Source organism: Dermacentor silvarum, chromosome 1, assembly GCF_013339745.2.
Source record: "Dermacentor silvarum isolate Dsil-2018 chromosome 1, BIME_Dsil_1.4, whole genome shotgun sequence".
Classification (NCBI taxonomy): Eukaryota; Metazoa; Arthropoda; class Arachnida; order Ixodida; family Ixodidae; genus Dermacentor; species Dermacentor silvarum.
The window spans coordinates 124,918,253-124,934,803 of NC_051154.1; the positions used below are offsets into that span (position 1 = coordinate 124,918,253).

The 16,551-nt window shown below is 45.8% G+C and overlaps 1 protein-coding gene across 4 annotated transcripts in view; it reads right to left on the minus strand.

Annotated features, from left to right (window-relative positions):
- Positions 1-16,551, minus strand: part of LOC119435994 (neuroguidin) — a 93,571-nt gene that overhangs the window by 56,918 nt on the left and 20,102 nt on the right. The window contains exons 5-8 of one of the 4 annotated variants that reach the window (XM_037702714.2): positions 12,055-12,107; positions 11,779-11,872; positions 9,590-9,714; positions 8,285-8,340 (exon numbers count right to left, since the gene is read on the minus strand). In XM_037702714.2, coding sequence (XP_037558642.1) covers positions 8,285-8,340; positions 9,590-9,714; positions 11,779-11,872; positions 12,055-12,107 — 328 coding nt within the window. The remainder of the gene's footprint in view (positions 1-8,284; positions 8,341-9,589; positions 9,715-11,778; positions 11,873-12,054; positions 12,108-16,551) is intronic. The other 3 variants (XM_049673248.1, XM_049673242.1, XM_049673247.1) reach the window with 3 other exon arrangements.

Genomic DNA, 16,551 nt, shown 5'->3' on the forward strand with positions numbered 1-16,551 from the left:
AACCGCATACCGTACCGTGTGAATCACACTTTTCGAGTGGTCAAACGACCAGCTGCAGACTGTGTGCAAGCGCGCGAGCAGTACTAATTTGTGTTATAGATCTGTTTGTTCTATGTAGCATGTGTCCAACTGGTCCATGCATGCGGCACGACTACGCGAGTCTTATAGCGTCGTTATCCCGTCTTCCGTTTTATTTTCCACAAAAGGAGGACATATGAACTTTTTTTTTTCTTTTTTAAGTCTCATAAGTTGTCATTCACGAGGCATACACCCACGTTACAGAAATTGTGCCTTACAAATAGCTGTTGAATTCCTTTATACGATCCCCTTGTATATTGTGCCTTACAGTGCAAAAAGGCAATGCCGATCTAAGCCCGAAGTAGTTGTGTGTATCATGTTGGTTTGCTACTGCAGCGCTCTGCTGTGTCGGCCTCTTCCAGGAGGCTAACGTAGACTAGTGTTTTGAAGTCTACTAGACTTAAAATGCGTTAGAACGATGCTGGTGGCTGATGCAAATGTTTCACAACTCTTTGTCGGTGAAAACCGATACATTGTGGGGAGCACAACCCTGCCACCTTCTCCCGCGGCCTCTCGCCGTCGCTTGTGCACGGAGCGCACTCGGTGGGAGCTGGGCGGACATCTAGTGCGCGCACAGCGAGTGCAGCGGAGCCGGGCAGACACAGGAGAATGCACTTTGCCCTCTCCCGGTTCTCTCGCTCGCCTCTCGTGACGTGCGTGAGGAAAATTATCCGGCGGGCGAGGAGGACATTCCCCTCGCGAAAAGGTAAAAAAGGTAAAAGAGCGCGACCGAGAGACCCCCAGGCTACACCTAAACACCTGCCCATATGGATTTACCCGCGGCAAAATGTGAGTGACCTCTTTGCGTGACTACCACACGCGACGAGGCAAGCCTATTTTATTACTTATTACACAGAGCGGACTTCCCTCTGCAAGTGTGTTTATTGCCACAGCAATAAACGTTGAGGTGGACTCGCTTGTTGCCTTATTCGCCCGAACCCTACGTAGCTGCGATTATACGCGCTACGGGTTGGGAAGCCCCCCAAACATTCAACATAGTTCACAACACACGCACACACCGCGGCTGATGATGCGCGTCGCATTTTTGCATATCCAAGAGAAAATTTCCAGATACTGCAGCTACTGCTGCACCTAAAGGCTACACAGTGGTGTTCGATGACCTCGTAAGAACTAAATCCCGTAAATTGCACTCAGAACTAGCTAAAACACCTTCGAATCGTTCCGCAGTTCGCGACCGGCAACACATCAAGCCGCGCCGTGCCGGCTTGCACAAGCTAGAGAGGAGAAAGGCTCGTCGCGCGCCCTTCCTCCTCGCCGATGAAAAGGTCTATACAGCGGGCCACTGGAAGCCAAGCCTGGGCAAGCCAGCTGAAAATCCAACATGGCGGCCTCCAAGAACAGGTAGCGGGGCTCGAACGAGCGATTAGTCTGGGAAACCGAACTTAGAGCCTAAATTTATCCGAAAAATCGGTCGCGAAAATACATTAGCTCAATGAAAACCCTGCCGGTGCCTTTATGAAGTCTGGAATATCCAACAAGTCCCAATTTTCAGAGTCCGAAAAATCGCTAGGCGACTGTACAAGTTCATTGACAACTGCGGTGCCATGGGGACATAAACAATCTCAAGGCTATTGATTTAGAGTTTTTGCCACCAAATACTACCAGTGTATTGCAGCACGTGGACCAGGGCGCGATTAAGAACTTGAAGGTTCACTACCGATCACGCATCTTAAATCGCGTGCTCTTGTGTGTGGACCGCGGCAAGAACAATCGCGTGCTCTTGTGTCTGGACTGCGGCAAGAACTATGTTGTGGATGTGCTCTCGGCCATAAGCATCAGTGCCTGGAACGCAGTGACGCCGGACACAATTCACAACTGCTTTCGCCATAAAGATTTCTCCTCGATGGTGAGGACAGTGCTACAGGCCAGGACCCCACGTCATGGTGTTAGAAGCATTTTAGGTGGACTAACGGCGCCTCCGAAAAGGGGGAACTTTGGTCCGCGTTTTGTGCAGAGGGCCCGAGATGGCGCCACAGTACCCGTGGCTGAGGCGAGGTCGCTGCTTGGTCGCTGCGGGGCCGCGAATGCCGCTCAAAATAAATAAACTCAGCCTTCACGCTATAACGAGCGCAAAAAGATAAAACGGCGAACAGATATGAGATTTTGACGATACAGCCATAGATATCTGTTGAATATGTTCAATTCACCACCTCGAAGGTTCGAGATAGGAGGATGTCTTCGCATTCGGACATGTGAAATCGTGCATTTAAACATATGACAGTGAAGTCATGTTGAAATATGACAGAAGTTAGTTCAGTTTGTTGAAGTAATGTTTACCTAGTACGCCAAAGTAACGCATTAGCCGTAGTATTACAGCAGCAACACGTACTGTCGATTGCTGTCTCGAACATTCGAAGCAATTAGCGGTTGTTGATTGTGCAGAAAAAATGTCTGATGAATACCTTTGTTGACGCTTGTCGCATATAAAACAGTGAATTTTAGCGAAAGTGTCAGCAGCTAAGTCTGAGGCACCGACGACGCTTTAGGGCATGAAAAAACATCCTGCTTTGGCACCGCGAGAAGGGGAGACATATTACAGTGGTGGCTATGTGTTTCCGATTCTCCTCTGTTCACACCCGAGTGATATTTCTCACTGACTGTGTCTTGCGTAGTCGCCCAGAGACAGCATTACGCCTTGACCTTTTAAGGAACACGTCCATTGGGATGTGTGGAGTCTTTCCGAGCGTAGCCAGTCCACCGCGGTGGTAGATTGGTTACGGGGCTCGGCTGCTGACCGAAGGTCGCTGGTTTGATCCCGGCCGCGGCGGTCGCATTTCGATGGAGGCGAAATGCTACAGGCCCGTGTACTATACCATGCCTGTCCACGTTAAAGAACACCAGATTGTCGAAGTTTCCGGAGCCCTCTTACAGCGTGCCTCGTAATCATATCGTGATTTTCGCACGTAAAACCCCAAATATTCTCATTGCTAGAAGCGTAGCTCTCGCACGGAGAGAGAAGGACGGCACACGCAGGTAGGGATGATTCATGGAAAAGGAACAACTCACAGCGTGGATGAACTTAACACTTTCGTGACCGCGCCTATTCCCGTCGACAGTATCTTCTCGATGATACAAGTTCGAATTTTGGCGCTTCTCCGAGCGCTTCGGACAGCTAGCGCCATCGAGCGCATTAAAGACTATTTTATCAGTTTCGGATTTGTGTTTCTCTTTTCCACCGCACGGGGATTTTTAAAGCGCCTGCAAAGCCAGAGTGACAAGCACTCGTCGTTTGGCATCTAGGATGCGCATGTCCGCTCCACGGAAACAGTGAGTTTCGACGGATTCCGACGCATCTGGGCTCGAATTTGCGGATGATCGTAGCAGCACAGACTCGGATGACGACTTCGATTCGTCGGACTTCAGCACGGACGACGAAAGTGCGACAAACCGCCCCGAACATTGACAGGTATCCGCCGTTGAGTTTTGCTTTCTTCTCGGACGGTGTGATTGCTGCCGCGCATCGACGTAAGGATTTCCAGCGTGTTCTAAAGGTCACAGTTCTTACCTGCAGGGTGTAAACGTCGCTCGGACGTGATCATTTGCTGGTGGCCGCGCAGGGAGTGGAGTTTTGTCCACGAAGACGGCCGGGAGTGCACCTTAGAATCGCGCTCCGGAGTACTGCGTGTACCCATCTGCCTCAAGAACTTTTGTACAGTATAGACCACTTATAACGTAACCGCTTGTAGTGCAGGACCGGATATAGTGCGGTCTCTTCAGACACAAGTCAATTTTTCCATAGCACTCCATGTATACATGTATCGCTTGGCCAGAATGGGACAGCGCCGCTGCTTCCCTCTGCGCCATAACGGCAGCGTGCAAGGTCAACACGTGACTAGAAAGTAGAGGAAGCATAAAGGAGAAATAAGGCTTCACTGCCATTTTGTACGCGTGGCTACCGTAGCGTGGCTGAGACGTCGGCACGTACACGCATGTTCCGGCGCAACGCAGAATAGGCGACCTTGCCATTTGAGAGAGGGTGAAATTTTCGCCGCGTTTTTTTTCCCCCCCCCTTTTTTTTTTTTTGTTGGCGCGCGGGGTCTCTCTAAGGGGGGACACGCGGGTTGTGGCGACCAAAAATCGCGAAAAAACTCGATTTTTTTAAATTGCATTGTTGGAATGTACAGCTATTATTGCACCTATATTGTTAATTTCATACCGATAATGTCAATATTTTAGCCGCAATGATGCCTTATACGACATGTACTAGCTGAATTTCAGGCTAAACTGACGCTGAAACGGCACATTTTCCGAAACGCGCGCCTGCTCTTCCACGTGTGCTAGCGCGGACATCTTGGTCTCATTTGAAAGAGCCGCTTTTTGCCTTCAAATTCCCGCCAGAACGGGCCCCATTCAGCTATTGGCCACTTAAAAACTGCGCGCCAAAAAAAGGTACTAAAACGCTCTCCTATTCGGCACTTGGCGCACGTGACTTGAGCTTGCCTCCCAATTGGCGGAACGGCATGGCCACCGTCTGCTGCGCGCTTGGAGACGCGCATTGAGACGCGCCATCTTGCCCCACTGTCAGCGAGAAAGCGTGCTGCGTTGTCGAAAACAGTGCGCAAATTTCGCACGCGGCACAAGTTTGGTGCTAAAAAAGTGCGACGGACGCCCATCGAAAACTGCAAAGTGCGCTGCTCGACGCCGCAAAACGACCAGGACGCCACAACCTCAGCCTTTGATGCTCAAATCGTCGATGCAGCAACGGTAGGCCTAACCACCGCAGCGGCTGCTGCGATTCAAAGTCCGTCTGCCGCCAAGCCTTCGACCTTCACTCGCGGCAAGATACGATCTACCGGCAACCCTCCGAGCTGAAGGAGGAAGCGGCGAAAGCCAAAGCGAATCTATCGGCGTTATCTTCCGCTCCAGCGACGGAGAGGAAACGCGAGTTCGTGGGTGACAGTACCGACGATGCACTTCGCCCGGCTGATGGGATTACGTTTACGATTGTGGATTTGAGTGCAGTGAACACTTCATTAACGTTTGCGACGTGCAAAAACTGCAGTGGTGCTTTCGAAATCGTCCGAGACGAGCGGGAATACGGACTCGCTGTGAAGCTGCGTTTTATGTGCGCAAACTGTGGAGAGACTACGTCGGTGTGGAGCTCGCCGCGCATTGATAGTGCCGAGCGAATGAACTCCTTTGCTGTGAACGTTTTGGCTACGCGTGCCATGCAGGCAACGGGCAACCGACAGACCGCGTTCAATGACATTTTCTCGTTGATGGACATCAGCCGTCGGGCTCTTCACACGAAAACGTGGCAGAGCTACGTGAAGGCGAAGCTGACGCCGCGCGATTACGCGACCGATCGCGCGGCGCGTAATCTGACGAGCGACTGCGCGCGGTCGATTCGCGGACTTTACGCCAAACTGAACGTGGGCAAAGCAACAGAAAACTTGCGCCAGTCCCCGAAAAAGCGGCACACAGGGGCTGGAAGTCAGCAGGACTACATGTCTGGTGCCTACTGAGCTGTTCCAGCTGTAAATTTGCAAATAAAAAGGTTTTGCATGTTTTCTCACTTTTCTCAAAACTTGTTTTTGGTTGACTTCACCAGATTGTCGGAGTGATATCTCATGATCTAGAACAGCTAGAGCAATAATTCTTCCTTTAGCAGAAAGCCTAATCTGCATATTACAAAGTGCTGAGAGCAGAATTTCAAATTTCTGCACATGTATATTTTTATTTTATTAATTTTCTTTTGTTGTGGTAGCCATAGGACAAGGAAATAAATTTGATCACCTGCAAAATGGCTAATTATTATTTAATTTGAAAACTTTTTTGCAGCATTGCATTTATTGCATATTATAGTATCTAGCTATGAAATAATATTCACTTTCTACTGAGCAGTTTTTTTTCCATTGTCTCCTGAAACAATAGAGTGACAGATTTGTGTATCTTCTGAACCAATGGACTTACAAGAAAAATTATTGCATATTTGAAATCAGCACAAAAACTAAGTAAGCCTGATTATTTTCATCAGAATTGGCCATAAGATGCAGGACATAAGCTCCACAACCCATGTCCCCCCTTAAGTGCCGGAGCAATGCCAGTCGGAGGCGCCGCCGCACGATTTGGTTCGAATTAACAAGATTCGACTGTAAATTGAATGCAAACGTTCTAGCCGCATTCATCGACTGTCGCATACGCGTGGCAGCTCAGTGCACATATTTTGCATATGTGCGGGCCTTGAAAATTGTTGCTTTGGTTATAGTGCGGTACCGCTTATAGTGCGGATATTCGCGAGTCCGGCGACTTACGTTATAAGCGGTCTACACTGTAGATGCAGAGCTTATACTTGCAGGCTGATTTCATATATCCCTTTTGTTGAAAATTTATATTTCGATTGTTTTAAATATCTTTTTTTGTGCAAAGCATCATTGATGTTTTTATCGATCTTGTTCTTGTTGCGATTTCTTTGTTTTCGTAACTTTTTTCTTTCTATTTTTCACAAATACGTTGTTTGAAATTAATACCGTTAGAAAAATAATTTCTTCTTCTACAATTTGATACCATACACTTCAACATGAATCAGTTCCTGTGGCAGGAAAAAAAATAATTACCAGACTACCCGAAAACTACCCGATTTTCCCGCGGTCACGAAAGTTAAAAACAGCACCTTTTATGACAGTGATGTAGAGATGCATTCATTTGTGAACACATTGCTTTTTATTTTAGCTCAGTGCCACAAACCAGAATAAGAAAGCACTTCAACTAAAAATGAAAGCAGTATTAAAAACGCATGAAAACCGAAAACTATGCACTTCCAACTTTGAGGCAGCAACTCACTGGACTAGTTTCAAAAGCTTGCGCAACTTTTGAGATTTGTTGCTTTCATTCTTTTTGAGTTGCTTGCAATATTGCCGCATCCACACTCCTACACAGTAGTGAAGAACCTGTGCCATGATGTCTACTTTATGTTCCTGACATGGAAATGGCAGGTTGTAGTTATCTAACACAAAGTCAATGGTTTTCTCTGTATTTGTCAAGTGAGCAGGGCAGTCGGAAAACTTCGTCGACATGTGTCTTTTGCCAGAGCTGCCTTTCATGGTGCACTCACAAGAACGTGTCTTTTGAAGACTGCTTCCCACGTCTTCGTCACGTACCTCGGCTCAAAGTGCTTCTCGCACACGTCGTCAGTCGACTGCAGCACGCGGTCTTTCCGCGGAATCGCATGGCGCCATATCTTCAGGCGGTCCACTTCTCCGGGTGCAGCAAAAAGCGACACTTTTTCAGTGCAGGTGTTATAGCCAGACTTGTACCATGGCACAAAACACTTCTAGTCCATTTCACGGCTTGCTCACACGAATGACACAGCTTGTCATCGCACAAAAAGAATGAAAACAAGGGCGCAACGTGGCGACAACTGCTTCGACTAGACGGCGACCGCTCGTCTACAAATGCGCAATAGGGGCCGGCTTGCCCGGATCTCGGCCACGCGACCGCTCCTGCCACCTTGCGGCGTGATGGAGCATAGGTACCGAAGTTCAACGCAGTGAGTGCACGGCGGCAGCGCTCCGTCGTTCCATCTGTATGTTTAACACCGTGCCCCACGTCTGGGATGCCGCCTGCCGCAGCAACGAACGTTATCGACGACCTCCATACAAGTGGGCTCAATATCACCACTGTTACTTTTTAACAGTTAGTTAACTTGGACAGTGCCGTCCTGCCCTATACCAAGTTGGATGATGAGGAGATCGTCTGTCAGGTTCTCGAGCTGTCGCCAGTGGACAGTGACTCCGATGACAACACACTGCCCACACTACAGCCATCGAGTGTGGACTTGGCGCAGGCCTTAACAACACTCTTTTCTACCCATAGCGATGGTCAGAAAACACTGGCCGATATACAGGCTGACCTGGTCGCACATAAGCGTGCGTGCGTACAGTCGCATATTGAGAAGGTTTTCCAACCACTAGGACCATAAGGGCACTTTTTTCTGGTGAGCCCTCTTTTTTAGGACTCAATTATTCCGACTTTTCGGCGGTTCCTGTTGAGTCCGAATAAACGGTCAGCGACTGTATTCGATTCGATATTCGAGGTTTTTTTTTCTTTAACGATTTGATATTGAATTCGAAATCTACTATTCCGTATTCGCACACCCCTACATTTAAGAGTACCCAAGGCCAATTTCACACACTATACATTAACATGCACCATACTGAGGGCTAATGTTAGCATGCACACTTACTGCACTCGCTCCTGCACTGCCTTGTTCTGCTTTGCTTTGTGGCTGTCATAAGCATCCTGAAATGTTACAAAATAGTATGAATAACATATTAGATAACACAGAATAACATTTCATCAACCAGTTGCCAGTGTGGTAGGCAAGGTTCATACAAAGAGAAAAAAAGCAGAATAATCCCCATTCACAGTTTCTGTTGATATCCTGACACTGTGAAATTACATACGAATTTGATGAAATGACCATGATAGGTGTGAATTTCGAGAAACAATTTCTGTTTACTCCCAGCCATAGTAACCTATGTGGAGTGTGTCACACTTGGGATGACGTGAATGCTTGTTCAGACTGTTATGAATGATATGATTACAAACAAGTCAACATAATAGACCACTAATGGTCAAGTGGGAACCATGACCACTCCACCGTTAACCTGACACAGACGATTGAAACTGCCAGCCCTTCTTTTTCGTTTTCTGATCAAATAGGGATCTAAATGTCAAAATTGAATATAAAACAAAAACTACAATGGCAACAGCTGCAGTGTCATCATGCTGACTGTCGAAAGTGATTGGTCTGATTTACCATCATTGGTTCACATTTATTATTTATTTAATAATAAATGCCTTCTTGATCGTCTACTCCTCCTGTTAGATGCATTACACACAACAACAAACAAAGTGCTTGCAAGTTCTCAAAACAACACAGAAGATGCCCCCTTCTGTCTTTGTGAAAGTGGCATTAAACTTGGAAGTTTTGGATTCACTTTTTCAAAATCTACCCCTTGTTGCTTTGCTGTCATTCACCAATAATGCATACACTCGCCGGCATTCCAAAAGAAGTACTGCAAGTCGGACGTCGCCACAAAATAAAGGAGTTTCGGAAGCATTAAACGATCATTTAGAAGTGTTTGCCCGATACTACAGCTCAAAATGTTAAGATAAACATAAAGCGCCATCTACACCAGCGCAAAAAAGACCAATATGTGACAGTGTTGGCCAGAACAGCTTTCTGAGGCCACAATCCATGTCAGCACTCATGAAATGGCAACGATAGGTGGGCAACATGGTTCTAGTGTGGCTGAATAATATTTCTCAAGAACTGAAACTTCATAGTGAAATAATTGCCAAGTAACATAACTGACAGGGGAAGTGTGCACCTGATGTTCCACTACCAAGAAATGCAGACCTGTGCATGTGGTGCATGTGAATAGATTGGATGAACGGCAGCAACAAGGTTTGCGACTGTGGCTCCATTTCTAACATGAAAATAATAAAAATTATGATTTAAGCTTCCAAAAGAGGCAACACTCACCTTGATTTCTACAGGGCCATCATAGAACTCGCTTCGCAGTTCTTCCATAACATTAGTGCACAAAGCTTTTCTCTTTGCTCGCTCTAGGAGTCGCTCCCTACGTTCCTTTTCGGTTTCATCACCATCTGAAATTGCATTTTACGAGTCAAAACACATTCCACAGTGACAACTACTGCGTTTAGAATGTCAACACATACACAGCCCAGTAGAAATTGCACAAGCAAAATTATATGCAAGCCTACAGTGCCAAGAAACGAGAATCAGTGCCCAGTTGTCACAAGTGCTCTACTAGAAACGAGAATCAGTGCCCAGTTGTCACAAGTGCTCTACTGTCAAAGCACCCCGACACAGACCTAGGGCGCGATCTTGTACGCATTCCAAAATGGAACGGAGGCGTTCCGTTCCAACGAGCCGCACACAATTGGTCAATTTGAACGTCGCGGTTCAAGTTGACCAATCGTGTGCGGCTCGATGGAACGGAACGCCTCCGTTCCATTTTGGAACGCGTACAAGATCGCGCCCCTAAAGTATCAATTAGGCATTAATCAGCCTAACAGTGCAGAATGATGACTTAATAGGCCCGAAGCCGCCAGACCTTTGTTCAACAGGCACCTCCATGTTCCCCTATGCAATGCTCCCCTTGCACGGGTTAGTGTTGAACATGGAGTACTGCAAATAGTGTATGTACACAAGATCCCCAGCATCACTAACGTACTGCGAATGCACAGTGTGGAGCACAGAATGCTGACAATAACGCCAATGCCTTACCGTTTACTGCTATACGCTGTATTAACTCTTTCCGTACTGCGCCCATAGGGCATCGTTAGCCCGCTATCGATGGTTTGAAATGCCGCTTTTGAGACCTTTGTGCCGTTCACAGACACACTGCGCTGTCGGACGTGAAGGAGGAGAACTTTATTTTAGTTTTCTAAGCACTTCGCTTTTTTCCCACAAGGCGGTGATTTTTGAATGCGTTCCAAAGTTGCGCGACTGTCGCGGCAGAGCGCAAACATGTCCAGCTCCAGAAGCGGCGCATGCTTCAGGAGATAAATCTCGTGATTCCGCTGCCTCTGTGGCTGATCTTATTGATGCATCGAGTAGCAGCGAGTCGGATGACGCTGACTTTTCGTTGGACTTTGAGACTCAATGCAACGACGATGCAAACCAGCCCGGAACATTGCCGGCCGCAGCCCGGTGATATTCAGGGCTGGTTCCGCACTGTGGTGCTTGCAGTTAAATTTTTGTAGTGGAATACCTGTTCAATGAAAAATCTTTATTTTTTTCCGAGATAGTGCCTATTAGACGGCAATACATTTTGTATATCTCACAATTTTCGTTAAATTTTTTTCTTAGTAGAGATACAAGCGTGTCTTTACAAACTTTTGTTCAATTTTATCCCACAATCTTGATTTTGGCAATTTATATCTTTTTTTCTGACATATATCTCGTTAATAAACCTTTATGCATGAAAAGTGCATTCATTTTGCTTTTTGTTTATGTATTGCATAAAATATTGAGTGCAGTAGTTTCATATGAAAAAAAAATTTGGCGTAACCTACAAACATAATTTCCCCAAGGTAAGAAAAGAGTTAAAACACTTAATGTCTACTAAGAATGCCTCAACAGTGCCATTGTATTTTATATCAAAGTGCCACTCAAGAGTAAAATTATTTTACCTGTGTTTACAAATTACCCTTACCCAATACCAAAAAGCCAATCTTAATGCGAGAAGATGTTTGGTATGCCCGAAAAGATGCAAGAACAAAACACTGGTGGTGACCCCGCCTTGAGATTCCCACATCGGCCCACAGTGACATCATGGATTTTGACATCGTCTGCTCGGGCCTAGTTAAATTTATTTTTTTCATAAATGAACTACATTGTATTTTAAAAGAGCCAAAGCTTCAATTTAGGAAGTTTCTAGAATTTTTACTGAATCACAACAACCGAGACGTGAAGAAAAAGCCTGGCAATCAGTGACATCACACTGACATACAAGCCCTGGGGTATCGGTGCGAAATTCAAAAATAAAACTTTGACCATCATTTTCTCTTCTAATAGTCAATGAATAACTGTGAAATCAATGAAAGTAGAGTTCTGCAAGAACACTTTATAAATATGAACCGATTCATTTTTCCCTTTATAGTCCCTTTGAGCTACAATGGATGGTATGTAGATGGCAAACTTACCATAGTGAACAGGTGCCAACTTTGGGGGTCTGTACACTTTGGTTGCTTTATCTCCAGCTCCCTTTTCAACACTATCTGTAGACTCATCACCACTCTGAAAAACAACAATGAAGATGCAGAAATGCTACTACTGAAACATTAATGCATGGCTACATCTGATGCCATTGCTTGCAAATTCACAATATAAAAGAAAAAAATCATGCATCATAAAAAGAGAAAACAAAAATATCAAGACCATTATCTAAGCACTTTTTTTCTTAACTAATAACCACTTACTTCAGCTTCAAGGGCTGCAGGATTTGCTCTAAACCTCAAAGGGTCATCAGCATCTGAAAAGAGAAAGATAAAAATTCTGACACATTTCACTTTAAAAAAAATATTACATGTATGCCTCCTCCTCCATTATAAAAAGTGTTCAAGCAAATGTACAACAAAAAAGGTCATGAGGCAAGAACATGGACAGCACAGAGTAAAATGCTGCGAAAAATATTAGAAAAGTCGAATTAGTGAACATCAAAAGTAAATGCACTTATTGGTTACTGGAATTATGTTTCTGAGCCACATCCATCTGCACACTATACTGATTGCTCCCCATGTGTTTAATACAGTGCCACAGTCTGACATACATCAGTTTTCCATTTATTGCATCTTATTGCCAACAGAAAAAACAATTTCTATATTTTGGCTCTGCAACCTCTCCCACTTTTACCATTTATGTTTCCGAGGCATGCGAGATGCCTTAGCCTGCTCAATGGAGCACTAAGCACCTCAGTGTCCTGAAAATGTGACTCGTGCTTCACTTTTAAACAGGCCAATGAGTGATCCAAACTCTCATCTACCACTTCATTGCTAGAGCCATTATCTCAATGGATTACTCTCAGGGATACTTTCATTTTCGTGTTGCATAATGTTGAATGTTACACCTCACTGAAGCAACAGGCACAATGTCGGCACTGCATAGCCTACAAAGCTCACGCTGTCAGTGCCAGGTCGCTTGCTGTACCGTACAAGCGAGTTTCCCGTGGAGTGTTCGTACCCGCTCCGCTCGTTGCCGCGTGCACGGATATGGCGAGGATCTTGTTGATTCAACGCGGCAATGGCGAACTGCTTTCGTTACTGCAAGCAATGCACGCTCCATGTGTCCGCGAAATTTTACTGCATATACAACATGCCACACTGCAACTAGCAGCAAAAATATTCTTCGGCGCTCACACCACCAAACACATCAACGTCTCGTCTGAGCATGTGTTTGGATCTCGTCTGCGCTACGGGATCGAATTGGATGACAATGTTCAAGCTGCAGGTTGCGAACACGGTCTTTGTTTCCCGCTAAAAATAGCATAACCAAGAAATTTCCCGGCTGGTCGGGCGTTTTAGCGCAGCGTGGCGCAATTTCAACATATATCACGCTTTTGGTGCAGCTCAGCGCAAAAATACAAAATTGTATCAAATGGCGCAGCTGTTTCACGCCTGGATTTGGGCAAGAAGAAAACGTACACGGTTAGTAGAACCCCGTTGATACGTTTTTCAAGGGAACACAAGAACAGTCGCAATTTTGCCCAAAAGGTGAAGCAACGATTACGATAGCAAATTAGTAGACAGCTGTACGAAGTAAGGATAGTAGTTGTAGCGGCCGTATAAACTTGTAAACATTCGCTTACTAACTAAATTAACAAGCACGATGTCATGCACGCACAGGTAAGCATGAACACATCTCGTGCGATAACCGCGGACACGCGGTATCGAAACGCTGGCGTGAGGAAGCGCAACAGCAGGAGCAAGCGAATTGACCTTTGCGCTGTTCTCTCGCTTCAACGCGAACTAAACATCGAAAGCACAGCGCATACGAAGCTTACCAGCACTAGGTGCACTTTGTCAACATCGCAGATCGTTTTGACGATTAGGTCCGACTTTGCCAGGGCCACTCTCAAGTTCAACAAATGGCCACAGAGGGCGAAAAAAATCGACCACGCCGAGCGCGGCTAATAACCAAGCGTAGTATGTCGTCAAAAAGTTGCCCCGGTGAGTGCCGTAGTCTCCCGCTAGAGGCGCCATAGTAAGCGCCATTTCAACCTCCAAACTTACTCCCACACTTATCAAAGCATTTTTATTTTATGACAGAGTACAAAATTATTATTCCTAATTATACAATTTACTGCTGAGTATTAAGACTATTGTTTTTTGCCATCATAAACGCAAAATAATGTTCATCATCATCAACCTCCCACTTGACCTCTCGCCTGGATTTAGAAATTTTAACGATATTTTCGGGTACACGGCAAACAAGGATTCATTGGTTGGTACACTTATGCTGGTTGCTTATTTGTGCTAAAACCACTTTATTGCGCTTCGACACCTCACATTATTTTACTTGAGGTGAAGTGACGTGTTTGCGAGCTGAGATGTAAGCCCGAAAGCTAGGTTTTGGTCTTGAGCCATGCGGAACAAGTATGCATCGAAACAGGAGCTGGATTCTGCTGCGACTGAGGATGGCAATACCGGTGAGTCGTTTAACATTGATGCCTAAATCGTTATTTAATATTCGTCTTGTTAATTCACAGGCGGAGACAAGTTAACGAACTAGATCCTGTATTACATATGGGTAGTCGGGACCCTCCGTTGCCGTTTCTGAAATAAACCATTAGTTGCGAGGCCGTCGTTATACACACAATCACGAAAGAGAGAACGATATCGGAACGCGCGTCACATTTTTATCTCATTGTAGCCGTGGCTATAGGCGACTGAGTAGCCTAGTTAGCCTGGTCAATATATATGTCTTCCCCCCCCCCCCCCCCCCCGAGTCCGCCGAAAACTTATTTCGATCTCAAAACCGAATAACCCTTTGGTAAATTGAAGTGAAAGTACTAAATTGAATGTATTAAATAGTTGCATGCATGATAATTCACCCATATTTCGTACTAGTTGGTTCTGATGTTCTTGCCGTTCAGTTTGGTTTACCTTAAGGCATTTATTTTGCAGTAGTAAAGCGGTGCATCACGTTCGTGCAGAAAAAGAATGCATCAGTTCTAATAGGTTTATGTCTTTTGTGCCTTTGCTTGTGGAACCAGCAGTGTGATCTCTTTTAGTGTATAAATGGGCGCAAAAATGATCTCATTTGTGATCCTAATAATACTTAAGGTGTTGACACGCATTGTAGTTAGGAAGACAAATTTTATGGACAGTACCAATATTTAATTAACATGCTGATGAAGCACCCTAGAACAAACAATGTACATTTGAATGTGTTCTGCAGTCAAACCATTACAATATATATGTACGTCACAGCTTTTTGCATTTCATATTGCCAAAATGTGTTTTTCAGTTTCTGATGCAGTCAAAATTTCTGTTCCAGATATCCAGTAAAGAAGACGGCGCCAGTGTAAAGCAACACACTACACACATTAAAGAGAACCTACTGCTTGCTACAAGGCCATCGTGTGGACTTTTGCTGCTACTACAAGGTAAACAACACCGGGTTCAGAAATAAATATGCTTGATAAACGCTGTAGTATTTGCTTGCTAGTCTTGAGATACATTGTCATTTGTTTGCAGCAGATGATATGTTTGTTCATATTTACGGTGCAGCATAATTGGTTCAAACATAGAAAGCACTACACGAGTTTGGCTAATCTCTGCTGTATCTCATGTGCTACGGTTCTGCCCCAACAGTCTGCACCAAGCACCTCTTGGCCCTCATCACAGAAGCCCTCATATATCTACACCAACAGGAAGGGGCTGGAGCCGAACTCGCAAGGCTTTTACACCATGAACAAAGAAGCGGATCCAGAAGTATTTGGATGAGATACCAAGTCGACGTAGGACTGTATCAAGACTGAAAAGAGCCTCAGCCATCATTCCACCAGCACGGATATTGGCAGTCATCCACGTACCTCAACAAAAAAATTCATGTTCAGATGCGCCTGCAACCTCTGAACAAGCATGGACGACGCTGGCCAAAAGAGTTCCATCAGTATGCCCTTCCTTAATCAGCTTCCTGGCCTTGTCAAATTCAATTTGTGCGAAGTGTACCGTATTTACACGATTGTAAGTCGACTCGAATGTAGGTCGACCCCCCCAAAATTGCATGTCTCAAAAAAAAATGGGGGGGGGGGGGGGAGAAAAACCATGCGAGTGCATTTCACACAAGGGAAATTTATTGATGGGGTTGCTAAGACTACTCATCGTCACTAGAGTTGACCTCACTGGTACTGCTGCCGTCATAGCTGCTGCGGTCCCACAGCACGTCATCATCAAAAGTGAGTCCACACTTCGCGAACCACCGCACCACGACATCGCGCGGTACAGCCCCCCACGCAGAGAGGACCCACCCGCACACAGTCAACCAGAGACGCCAAATTTTCTCGCGCTGAAGCCACCACTGCCGCACCACACGTTCACTGACTCCAGACTTGCGTCCCGCTGCGCAGTTGTTAGTTTCCTCAACATGGAGGATAGCAGCACGTTTGAACGCTGCTGAGAACGAGCGCCGAAAGTTTTTGGCACTCATGACAGGCGCGACGATTCAGCCCAACAGCAGAAGTGACAGATGCGCGCGGCCGTCGAAAACAATCGTATCTCAAAGAAAAGCTCTTCCGCCAACTACTAATACCCCCCAAACGACGGCTCTTCCGCCAACTACCAATACCCCTCTAACGGCGGCTCTTCCGCCATCTACCAATACCCCCTAAACGGCGGCTCTTCCATGATCGATGCTCCCACAAGAGCCGTGCGCTCGTGGTGCGCGCAATCAAAATGTATGCAATACAGTAAATT